The 12,643-nt window shown below is 33.3% G+C and overlaps 1 protein-coding gene across 1 annotated transcript in view; it reads left to right on the top strand.

Annotated features, from left to right (window-relative positions):
- Positions 1-12,643, top strand: part of RASA1 (RAS p21 protein activator 1) — a 115,027-nt gene that overhangs the window by 40,782 nt on the left and 61,602 nt on the right. The window contains exons 2-4 of the mRNA XM_019641112.1: positions 9,775-9,927; positions 10,930-11,065; positions 11,697-11,767. Coding sequence (XP_019496657.1) covers positions 9,775-9,927; positions 10,930-11,065; positions 11,697-11,767 — 360 coding nt within the window. The remainder of the gene's footprint in view (positions 1-9,774; positions 9,928-10,929; positions 11,066-11,696; positions 11,768-12,643) is intronic.

Here is a 12,643-nt window from a genome sequence, read left to right as displayed (position 1 = left end):
GGCCGTCCAGAAGCCGGCGACTGATCTGCCTCGCCTGGGAAGAGCGCAATGATGGTGCCAACTTGGGCCAGTGAAGCAACGTTCTCCACAACTAGACTGAAGAACAAAACAACAGCAACTTGTGTGTTCCCCTTACTCCCAATTCCCCAGCACTGTTCCCATCCCCCCAATTCCCCAATAAAAATATTAAAAAAAACAATATATGGTTCTACCTGATAGTTTGGGTGAGTGGATTAATATGACATAAGTGAAGATGAGATGCAGGAGAGAAAGAAGAGGTTAGGAGGAGGGAAGTGGGAAGAATGATGATGAGGTCATTATTTTTGATGTGTTGGGTTTGAGTTGTCTGTTGAAATACCCAGATTGAAAGGTCCAGCAGCTGTTGGGAATGCGGGTCTGCCCTTAAGTGTTGACTGGAGAGATAGGAATGAGTTACACTGGTAAATACTCAATATCATGACACCAGATGAGTAAGACAGATACTTGACCTAGATTACACACGTGGTATGCACCCTTTTTTATTTTAGAGATCTGAAACAAAATCTTGAATATTATACCAGTTTTTCAGGATACTAATATTTGGGAGGTAGGCAAAATGAGGTTTCCAAATGATTTAAAATATAAAGTTTTAAATTAAAACGGATGTATTCTGATTTTCTTATTCACTGTGTTCATAAATAACTACAGAATTATGTTGCAGCTCTTATTAATGGCTAATAGGCAAAAGCTTCCTTTTTAAAAATGTTGCATTTTTTAAAGAAGTGTGCTATCTTGTGGGGTTTTCAGAGAACATCTCAGTCTCAAGTAAGTATAGAGTACTGTTTGATAGCTCATGTTTGAATGCTTAACATGGGAAAGGGTGGAATAATTGCTGTTTGTATTATTATAGTATTTTATGTACTATTAAACAGGAAGTAGCAGCTTGAAAGTAAGCCTTTTTTTCCTATTGTTTTTGTATATCAGTTATCAAACAAATTAAATACTTCCTAGCATTTATGGTTATTTATTTTACTTAAGAAACAATGTTGATATAAGATAGAGTGCACTACAGGTGAAAAATAAACCTAATTTAAAAAAATGAATATGTAGGCTGATCTTTTGATTTCTGTTAGTGAAAGTTCAAAATTTTAATCAAAGTTTTCTATGGTTTCTTAGATAATTTACTTGTAATTCAGTTTATTTGTAATTTCATTAAAATTTAGAAAAAAGACAATAGGTATTCAAATCTATCAAAGTTATACATTTTAAGCTGACATTTTTGTGGATAGATTTCAGAGTTATTAATGTTTAATTTCTTTGTTAGAATATCTTGAGACCAGATATATGTATTTGAAAATACAAGCTAGAAGAGTATACATTTAAAGCAAATATGATGAATAATTATTAGCTTGTGTTTTAGCTCTCCTGCGTTTAACAGATGCTCTCTATCCTTGTTCTGGTCATGGTACCTACCTGGAGATTAATTGTCTCACAGGATGGTTACTGTGGTTATTTTATTGAGGGCCTATTGGTTTTTTAATGTACTTGAAGAAGTGCAAAAACTAGTTGTGAAAAAAACATAATTAGCTTTTCAAAAGTCAATGGATAGTTCATTCTGATTTCCAAGTAAGCAGTAGACAAACAGTTAAATTTGACAATCATAAACATACTTCAAAACCTAAACCTTGGGCCCACCAAGTGGCGCGTTGGTTAAGAGCTGCCTTGGGACGCCAGAGGGCCCGGTTCGGATCCCACATATGAGGGCCAATGACACTGCCCTCTACAGCTAAGATGCTGAACAATAGCTCAACCTGGAGCTGGGCTGCTGTGAGTCGCTGGCAACGGGGTAGGCTGCAGCCCCTTGCTGCAGTGGGTTGCCATGGGCTACCGTGTGTAGCCAGCAGCCAGCGTGAGCGACCAGCAGCCGCAATGAGCGGCCATCCAGAAGCCGGCGACTGATCTGCCTCGCCCGGGAAGAGCGCAATGATGGTGCCAACTTGGGCCAGTGAAGCAACGTCCTCCACAACTAGACTGAAGAACAACAGGACAGCAACTTGTCTGTTCCCATCCCCCGATTCCCCAATAAAAAATCTTTAAAAAACCCCCAAAAACCTAAACCTCTTTTTCTTTTTTATCTTTCTCTTCTTTAAATTTTCTACCTGTTTTCCTCAAAGGTAGATTGGAGCCTTTTGTGGTGGCCTTTGAATGCTTCATTTGGTCATGGATAGATGGCCATTTGTAGACTTGAATTATTAGAGTGAAATGATTAAGCCTACGGTTTAAGAAAAGCCTATTAAGAAGATGAATCTTTCCACAGTTGCAGGAAGGGTTGAAACGGTGGGAGAAGAAAAGAGGGCCTAGTTCACTAGAGTAATCAATGAGGGAATGGAAAACTAGAGAATAATTTGTATACTGCATCTCCAGTGATATTAGAGATGCAGTATACAAGTTAGCAGTAGTTTTATGGGTAGAGAGATACGAAGGAATCTAAGTTGCTTTTGAAGTTCTGAGCCTGAACTCTAGGAAGGATGCTGGTGCCATTAACAATATAGAGGAATAAAGAGGAAGAGGGATGGCTGTGTATATGTCTGTGAGTTTATGTGTTTGTATGGGTACTTGCTAATTTTTTAGAAATAGGTATATTTACCTTAAGATGAAGATTCTTAGGAGGTACTTGTTAACTTAGCCCAGAAGCTTAGGAGGAAAGCCAGATTTAAAGAGAATAATTTGGGGATTATCCTCATCATAGAGGTTATAGTTGATGCTGAAGAGGTAGCGATACTTCCATGAGTAAGACTAAATAGAGAAATACACAATTCTGAGGAAACAAATTCATAGGCAACACCTTTGGTTTTAGGATGACCTTTGACGAACTTGCATAATCCTTTTACCTTTTTATTAAAAAAACATGTTTTATAGGAAAAACACCTTGAGAAAGCACAGAGGGATAAAACCAATGTCTAAAACAGTGCCTAAAATATAGCAGGTTCTTAAAAAAGATTTGTTGAATAAATAAATGTAATTTGGTTGGATATAGGAGACAAGGGAGAAAAATGGGCATGTAGTGGAGAACTTTGAATCCTCTGATATAAAACCCGTCCTCATCCCCCCCCCCACTCCCACCCCGAAAGGATAGACCTGAGAATATTTTGAACTTTTAAAATGTTGTTTGAGATAATATTTCTGTTTGAGGAACTGAAAGAAGTTCAGCAATTAAGGTTATAAGTCTAGTCTAATTGGAAAGCTTATATTCTTTCCATTTCATCTGATAAGAATTAGACTTGTAAAGTACTTTTTGAAAGTTTAGAGTATTCTTATGTTTCTATATCTGTATATAAACTTTTTTTTTTTGCCTGTACTTTTTCCCCCTCTGTCTTTAACATCTTTCTCACCTTCTCAGTCCTTTGCTTTGTCTTTAGTTGCTACTCATCTTTTAGGTTTCCATTTAACCATCAGTTTTTTTCAGGAAATGTATAGTAGATTCCTAAGACTGATGTTTTTCTGTATGCCCCCGTATTCTACTACTTACTGTACTAGATTACAGTTGCCTGTTTTGTCTCTATTCTCCACTAGATCATAAACCTCTATGTCATGGTATTTGTGGTGTTAACTTGTTTTCTACCATGTAGCACAATACTTGGCATGTAGTTTGTCGGAGATGCACTAAATGAAAAGCAATGTTAGACTTAATGTTTGCTTTTAACTTCAGATTTGGTGTTTAAAGGTATATATCTTAAAATAACAGGTTAAGAAATGTTTTAGCTGCAATAGGTAGCCACTGAATCATCCTACTGTGAAATTAAATAGCAAAAACAAAAACAAAAAACCAGTTTCTTTTTAAGTAAAGGATTGCTTCAAGGTAGTTTACCACCTGTGTTGCAGCAATGCATTGGACCAGATGGCCACAAGTGATTTTCTTGTCCTGTTTTCATGCGCTTAGTGTTATGACACTTTAATTGTCGAAGTTCTAAGAAAAACTCAACTATAAGAATTGGTAGTTTTTGAGGAATGAAATTAGGTAGATATAAGAGATTAAGGATGTGAGGCAGGAACTGATGTTAGCCTCCTGCTAGTAGGGATTGTGCTTTTTTTTCTTTTAAAACATGCTTGATTAGTGCATAACATTTTTGGAAATTGTGGTTTTTTCTGTCCTTCCTCTTCTGTTTTCTAGGGTGATGGGTGTTAAGGGTAGTGAGAATGAGAGTTGGTTGAGTGCATTTCATTATAAACTTTTGCCTACGTAAGCATGGTGTTGGTTCCCACCTTTCATATATTAGTCTTTCAGTGGACTGAATTTTGGGGTGGATAGAACATGTAACAGTGCTGTTTCTTTCTAAATACTTCCCCAGACAGAAACCTCTATTAGATTCTAAATATGTTACCTGTGGCAACAGGAAATAAAATTTCTGTTCTTCCCTTGAGCTAATTTGATCTCAGGTATATAACTAAATATATAAATACACACTTGACATTTGCCTGAACACATAAATATACATGTGAGTGTTTCTTCTCAAGTTTAAGTGTAGTTGATCTGAGGGGTATTACACCCATTATGCTTAGCCTAGTGGTTGTTCAAGTGAATTTACTAGTAACTAAAATTTTAGTCTCTCTACATAGTGAAATGAAAAAAAAAAATCAAATGTAATCACTTAGTATAAGGTACATTTTCTTTACTTTCCCCTTCACTTTAAGAACTAAATTTATTTTTCTTAACCATCATCTTAGACTGTACAACTATAAGGAACTATGTTAAAGGAAATATGGGAAATTTAGGAGAATATAATAGTTTTAGCAAATTTATATGTATATGTCTTACCAACCTAAAGTAATCAATTTAATTTCAAAAAGGACAAGTGTGTGTAAGAAAATATGATTAGCATCTTTGAGAGTTACAGAAGAACTTTAGAAGTTTATAATATGATCAAGCACAGAGAGTCGCAAGTAATTCTGATGACAGAAGAGATTTTTTGGCAGTTGGATTTCTGCATTTATATTTTCCTCTAAGAACCTTGGTGCCTGTCAGTGACATGTCTAAAAGGAAGAGCATAGTGGAAAGTAAAAGTGATATGCTGGGAACTTCAATTTTAATTTCCTTTTTAGAAGAAGGAAGTCTGTTGATGGTAGCACTATTTTAATTGCGTTGTACTGTAGTAGACAGTTTCCATTTAAGATTGTCAAGTTAGTTTTAAATAATTGTATAGTTTGAATGAAGTGTCTGTCTGTATTCAAACCAGGTTTTCTATAATCTAAATTTTAAATATAGATTTCTATATTCTAAATACAGATTTCGATATAATTGATCCTGATTAGTTGAGTTTGACTAAAAAGCTTGAAGGCCCTCTTAGACCCCTAAAATGTGCTCCAACAATATGCAACATATTCATAAAAAACATCTACGTGATTCCAAATTTAAAAGTAAAATGAGTCCTGCAGCTTGTCCAACTTATCTCTTTTATTGATTTATTTAATATATAATTTCATCTTAGATGTTATGATATACTCTTAACCATTACACTGTGCTGTAGCCTATGTAGTGCTTTTTCATCTTTTGTATTTTTATTTGAAGAAGTTTATGACAGATGTTTAATTTATTCTGAGGTTGAGATGGATACTATTTTCCTTATTTTGCAAGTGATAGTAATGAGGTACAAAATGTAGTGATTTGACTGTAAATGTGAAGATAGTTTCTGGTGAGTCTTAGTCTCACCAGTCGGCTTGGTCTCTTTTGAAGAAGTTTAGGTTATGTCAGTATAACTATGTTTTTTTGAACTCTATCAGCCTGAGTTTTGTATATCCTCTTAGACAAAGACAGCAGCCCTCAAAGATCAGAACTTGCTTATTGTGGGCATTAAAGAAGAGTGGGTTTTGTTTTTGTTTTTTATATTGGCAGGGAGGTCGAACTGGACTTCTAAATCCTTTTCTAACATTATGTTTTATGATTTGACACTTCTTGATTCAACAGTTAGTTTGAATGTGTCGTTCTCAGACTGTGAGTTATAATTGCCACAAATATAAGTCAAGTAAAAACTTTAGGTGATTTAGCCCATAAATATTTAGTAATCTCATTACATGCAGAATAACCTTTACCCCTAATGAGAATATTATTCAGTTATTCTGTTTCTTTTCTTTCTTTTTTTTAAAGATTTTATTGGGGAATTGGGGGAGGGGAACAGTGTTGGGGAATCAGGGAAGGGGAACAGACAAGTTGCTGTCCTGTTGTTCTTCAGTCTAGTTGTGGAGGACGTTGCTTCACTGGCCCATGTTGGTATTATCATTGCACTCTTCCTGGGTGAGGCAGATTGCTCGCTGGCCATTGGATGGCCGCTCACGGCCGCCGCTGCCAGCCAGCCCCACTGCAGCACCACTTCAGCCTATGCCGTCGCCGGTTACTCATGGCAGCCCACTGCTGGCCAGCCCACTGCAGCCTACGCCATCGCTGGCGACTCAGGGCAGCTCAGCTCCAGGTCAAGTTGTTGTTTACCATCTTAGCTGTAGAGGGCTTAGCATCACTGGCCCTCATGTGGGATCCAAACCGGGGCCCTGTTGCTCAGAGCCAGCACTCCCAAGCCAACTCTTAACCAACGCTCCATAAGGCTGGCTCATTCTGTGTTTCTTTTGAAGTATTTAGATTCCAGTTACATTTCTTGTTTGCTTTTTTTTATTATTATTTGAAAATAATTATCAGCAAAACTACCATTACCTCTAACTAGTGAGATATAATAAGGCCTTGACTATCAAAGGTTAGAGAAATAGTGTGGATAATTAAATAAATATTTCTTTCATTTTCTTGTAATGATGCTACTGTAACTATTTGAACAATGAAAGTGTAGCATTTTTATTAAATTGACCCTTTTAGACAAATATCCACTAGGGAAGCATCTCTTCTTAGGAAGTGTTGTTTCTTTGGTATGGGGATATGTTTGGAGAAGGCATAGTCCACGTTATTTTTTTATGCGAAATGAATTATATTACAGATTTCAGAAAGATAAACACCATTTTCTTGGCTGCTGGGATTAAATAGAATATATAATGATTCTTTATGAGAAATTGCCACCTAGGGACTTTCAGTCTCCTGATAGGTGAAATTTTTTTGTTTATCCAAAGGATCATAGGTTAAAAAAAGATTGAAAGACATTGTTTGAAAGTAGATTCAAGGAGGGCCGGCCGAGTGGCTCAGTTGGTTAAGAGCTCGCTCAAGAGTTTGAGCTCTGAGCAACAGCGGTTCGAGTCCAGCCTGAGCTGAGCAGCCGCTGAGCTGCCAACAGGTAGCAGGATGGCTCAGCTAAAAAAAAAAAAAAAAAAAAAAAAAAAAGTAGATTCAAGGACTGAATGGATATAATGGATATAGGGCTTAGGTTCTATAATTCGATGAAGTATTTGAATCCAATGATACCATATTGGATTTGTGATTTATTCATAAAACAGTTTTAGCTGCATATCATGATGCTATATACAATTTAAATAAAATGATTATTTTTATCTAGTATGATGCTAAGTATTTTTTTAACTTTCAAGTTTTTGAATGGATAAAGATTGTATAACAGTTTAATTGAAGTGCTTTTTATGTTTCAATAGTAGCTTCAAAATAATCTGTGCATATACTTTTTTTTTCTTTTTTGTTACTATGATTCACCTTGATATAATATGAAGTAAACAATAAGGATAATTTGAGTAATCGTGAGTTTTAAGACCATCCAATTATTTTTTTTCTAAAACAGCCTGACACTTGTAACAGTGGAATAATGTTTTAACACTTTTTGAGGATCACACCCAACTACATCTGTACTTATAAGCCTATTGATGGATAATTTAGTTTCAATTTATTATCATAATCAAGAATTGACATGTTTTACTTTTTGTGTTTGAAGCTTATGAGCTTTTGGTAGAAGGGAATCACTAATATTCAGGAAACAAAGTTGTTTATTTAGATTAATGTCTATCTTTAACTGAATACCCATTTTAATGCCAAAATCTTACAGAAAGTACATAGATGTAAGAATTAAAAACCACAAATATATCTTTTATATATCAGTAAAGGTCTTTAGTCAGGTACTTATTATAAATTAGTAATTATGTAATGCCTCATGCACCTCTGTATCGTCTCATGGTGAGTTCACAAGATGCCAATTAAATAAAATCATTTAATTTTGACATTTTGCATAAAACAACACAAATTTAAGAAATACCTAGTACAGTACACAAAAATAGATTGCTTAGAATTATCCATAATTTTTACCTTGTTTGATGTGTAAATCTGCTCTGTGGCATAGCTCCACCGCTTTAGCTAAAAAAGAATTGATCAGTTTTATATTCTAAGGTTATCCCATATATTTTCAAAACCTAGTAAACTTGTAGCCTGGAATTTCAAAATTTAGTCCTGATTATACTCGTATATTGTTAAATTTTAGCTCCTGAAGGAATTTTAATGATCATCAGTCTAAACTTTTCCTTTTAGACTAAAAAACCCCAAAAAACAGCTCTTGAAAGTTAAATTTACTTGTCATTGGCCTCATAGATAATGGTTGAATTGAGACTAGAATTTTAGAGGAATCCAATGTTGATTATTCTTTCTCATCTTCTAATAGTAACAGTTTACAATTATATTTTTCCTATTAAGTTAAAATGAAGCTCCATGATTAAAATTTTCATTATTTTATTTCAGTCTTATGCACAGACTTCCAAATAAATGGGTTGGTTTTTAGAAGAAAACTAAAAATTCTTTCAAGAAATTTTAAGTTTTTTAAATAAATTAAGGAGTAAGAGTAGTAAGCTTTCATTACAAGCTTACAAAAAATAAGTCATAATAGTTTAGTAGTTTTGACTTGACTTATCACTAGATATTAAATATATCAACATAATATGTTTATTGTTTTCCTCTGAAGGTTTCAAGTTAGATAACAATTACCAAAGGATAAGTTTGGATGTCTAACATATTAAAAGTGCAAAAATATTTCCAAAAAGTTATTTGGTAGATTTGTTACCATGAGCATATGAAAATTCCAATCTGTTTCTAAATTTGCTTCTGTTCCTATCAATCCATGAGGCTTTTATTAGCATAGATAGGTAACATGGATAATGCTCGAGTTACAGCCATTTAAGCAAGATCATCTGTTAGTATGGTAGGTAGAATATTGTTAAACTGAGAGCAGAAAAGTTAAAAGGAAAAAGGTATTGTTTATTTTTCATGTTTGTTAAATAAGTTTGAGGAGTTGAGTTCAGATGTGTGGTTATGGAGTAGATCATTTTAATACCAAAGAAAATAATCAGCTTCATGTTGAAATAGGAAATTAGAACAGTAGCCATTAGACAGCACCATTTTATTTTCCTATTCTAGGGTAAAACACTAAATAATGGAATAAAGTTTTATTTTCTCCCAGGTACCATGTGCCTTGTTATGTCAGATCTTAGATCTTTAGTACATAGGGAAGTAATAAATTAGTCATTTGTTTCCATTTGCCAGCCTTACTCTTATTTTTCTAAGTAAGGATTTTATTGTAGTGTTTGTACCTTGAACAGATAGACTGTCCTAGAGGTAGAAGAGATGGGCAAAAATGGAAGGGATTCATATGTAAGATGATTAGGCCTGAGCTTATAGAAAAAATTGTAAACTGAGTAAATGAGTTTTTTTGAGAGACTGAGGAGTTAAAAACAATTGAGTTAAAATTGGAATGAGAGTAAAATATAAATGTTTTATACTTGTAGGTATTTATAACCTCTAGTGGTATGTTTTCAATTATCAGTGGTAATTTTAATGGTTGTTATTTTTATTCTAATCTGTTAATTTTTTTCACTTAGGTGGTATCATGGAAAGCTTGATAGAACTATGGCAGAAGAGCGCCTCAGACAGGCCGGGAAATCTGGCAGTTACCTTATAAGAGAGAGTGATCGGAGGCCAGGGTCCTTTGTGCTTTCATTTCTTAGTCTGACAAATGTTGTCAACCATTTTAGGTAAGTCTTTATTCCTCTTATAAGGCTATACAGTATAGCTATTTTGCTGTACTATTCATAAAAATACCTGCTTTGATAAAGGTGAATGACTCACTGACATTTAAATAATGGAGAAAGAGATTTGTTTTCAATTAAATAATTTAATCAGAGACTTAGAGTAGATATTGAATATTTACATTTTGTTTTAAAACAGTATTATTATTATTTGGCGTTATTAGCTAATCCCAAATATAGTTATCACTCTTAAAGCGTAAAGTATAAATTCTTTACATTACAAGGAAACTTTGAGTGGTGAAATGGAAATACCGAGTAACAAAAAATACAGGAAACAGTTTTTAAGAGTCAAGGTGTGTGCCCTTTAATTCATTTTAACTTCACTGTTCTGAAACTCTTTGCAAACACTCATTTCAATTAAATGGGCATGTAGATTTTCAAGTACAAACATAAAAGTCTGTATGTATAAGTATATTTACATATTTTATTCAATTTCATTTTTAGGGGAGAGTTTGAAAAAACATCTAGTGTCTATAATGTTAACTGATAAAATGTTTGTATACCTTTGATATTTAGATTTTAAAGTAAATTTTAATAAGAGTACTATCATACCACATGCAGAATGTGAAGTTATTATTATACTCTATGTAAATGTTTCAAGAGATCCGTAAGCTACTTTTAGCCATAGAAAATTTATTAAAATTGCTAGTCATTCTTAAATATGGAAAATGAGAAAAGGTTTCTAGGGATGGATTCACAAATATTTTAATGACTTACGTAATTGAGGTTTATAAGTGTGATATGTTATATCAGTTACATACATATTTTTAAAAGAAATACCTCAAGTAATTAGTATAAGGTAAAGATATTAACAAGTAGTATTTTAATACAGGGATGTAGTTAAAAGAATATTGAAAATTATGTATTTATAATTTCTTTATGGAACTTGGTCTTCAAAATTGTCTCTAAAGGTTTTTGTTATGTTGTGTTTTTTTCTTGTACAAATAGGATTATTGCTATGTGTGGCGATTACTACATTGGTGGAAGACGTTTTTCTTCACTGTCAGATCTAATAGGTTATTACAGTCATGTTTCCTGTTTGCTTAAAGGAGAAAAATTGCTTTATCCAGTTGCACCGCCAGAGGCAAGTAAAACTTGAATAAAATGTCTTTCAAAATTTTATTATTTTATGTTACTAATTGGGTTAGCGCTTGTTCACTTTCTTGTGATGTTTATTTAATATAATTCAAGAAGTATTTATTGTATTAAATTTTATTTGTGGTTGTAGTATCAGAACAAAACTGACAACTTCTTTAAAAAATGAAAGAGTAATTTTGTTTTTAAGTTACCTGATTTTTTATAATGCTGTGTATGGTGATAGCCTAACAAATATTTTTCAATTAATGAGAGTAATTACTGATATCATAGTGCGAATGCTGAAGTTGCTTCAAGATTCTGAAATGCCTTCTATGTCATCAGAGAAAGGTTAATTTATATGTCATTTATAGCTTACTTCAAATTCAGTAATTGTTTATATTACTTGATAAAAACATATTAGTCATATGGTTAAAAGAATTTCTGTAAAAACAACAAAAACAAGACCAACATTTCTAGGCTTCTGGATACTTAGAGCCTCAGTAAAAAATAGTTTGAGTGATCCTGTAGAGTTTATAATGTGGATTTTTATTGGCTTTCACTTTGTGTGGATGTACCTGATTTGGCTTTGACATAAAAAGGTTATTTATCTATTGTAAATCATTTTTTATGGTTTCTAGCCAGTAGAAGATAGAAGGCGTGTTCGAGCCATTCTGCCTTACACAAAAGTACCAGACACTGATGAAATAAGGTATTTTATAGCATATTATCATTTGTCAGCATTTGAAATAGTCATTTGAAAGACTTTGAAAATTTATTGCTCTTGGACCTAAAGGTTTTGGAATTTGAGGAAAACATGCAGCAAATTAAAAATGCCTTTAATATTGAGCCATTGTTCCAGTATTCCTGTGTTGGCTTATCTGTTCAGACTGGATTTGGGATCAGAGTGGCCACTGTGAAGATGACAGGAGAAATAGCTTAGCTGTTATTAGACTATCTCTGACAAAGTAAGGAGAGTTCTGTTATATGCTCTACTGTATTTTAATTTTTATTACTATATGACATTTATGTCTCAACTATAAATGTTACTCAATAATTAAACTTCCATTTTACATGATGGGTAAATAATTTTAAATGTCATTAATGGTATAGAACACAGTAATTTTTTGTTTTTATTGTATCTATATAATTTGACTTACATAATTTGATAATTATCAGCGTGTTTCTATAAGCTGTTTAATTTTCTAATAGAAAATTTGTTAATGGTAAAATTTTAAGGCTGCTTTTCAAGAACTGATTCTGATTATATAGTTTTCATTAAAATCAACAGCAGCATTTAAAATATAATGATAACTTTGAGGGGTACTAAAACATTCTGGAAATGTAATTTTTTATAAAACAAAGATTCAGGTATCAGGAATCTCAAAATGGGAATTTCATTTTTATATGATTGTCCTCAAAATAACAACCTCTTATTTAGTTCTTATTGGCACACCTTTATTTGTGATTTAAGCTGAAAAAGTCAATTAAAGGAAAATAAGGGAAGAAATGTATATAATAAAGAATAGCTGTAGGGCCGGCCGAGTGGTGCGATGGTTAAGAACTGGCTTGGGACGCCAGAGGGCCC

The sequence above is a fragment of the Hipposideros armiger genome, unplaced genomic scaffold (genome assembly GCF_001890085.2).
Source record: "Hipposideros armiger isolate ML-2016 unplaced genomic scaffold, ASM189008v1 scaffold_57, whole genome shotgun sequence".
Taxonomy (NCBI): Eukaryota; Metazoa; Chordata; class Mammalia; order Chiroptera; family Hipposideridae; genus Hipposideros; species Hipposideros armiger.
Note: the sequence above shows the minus strand (reverse complement) of the source record. Positions and strands in the feature narration are given on the sequence as shown.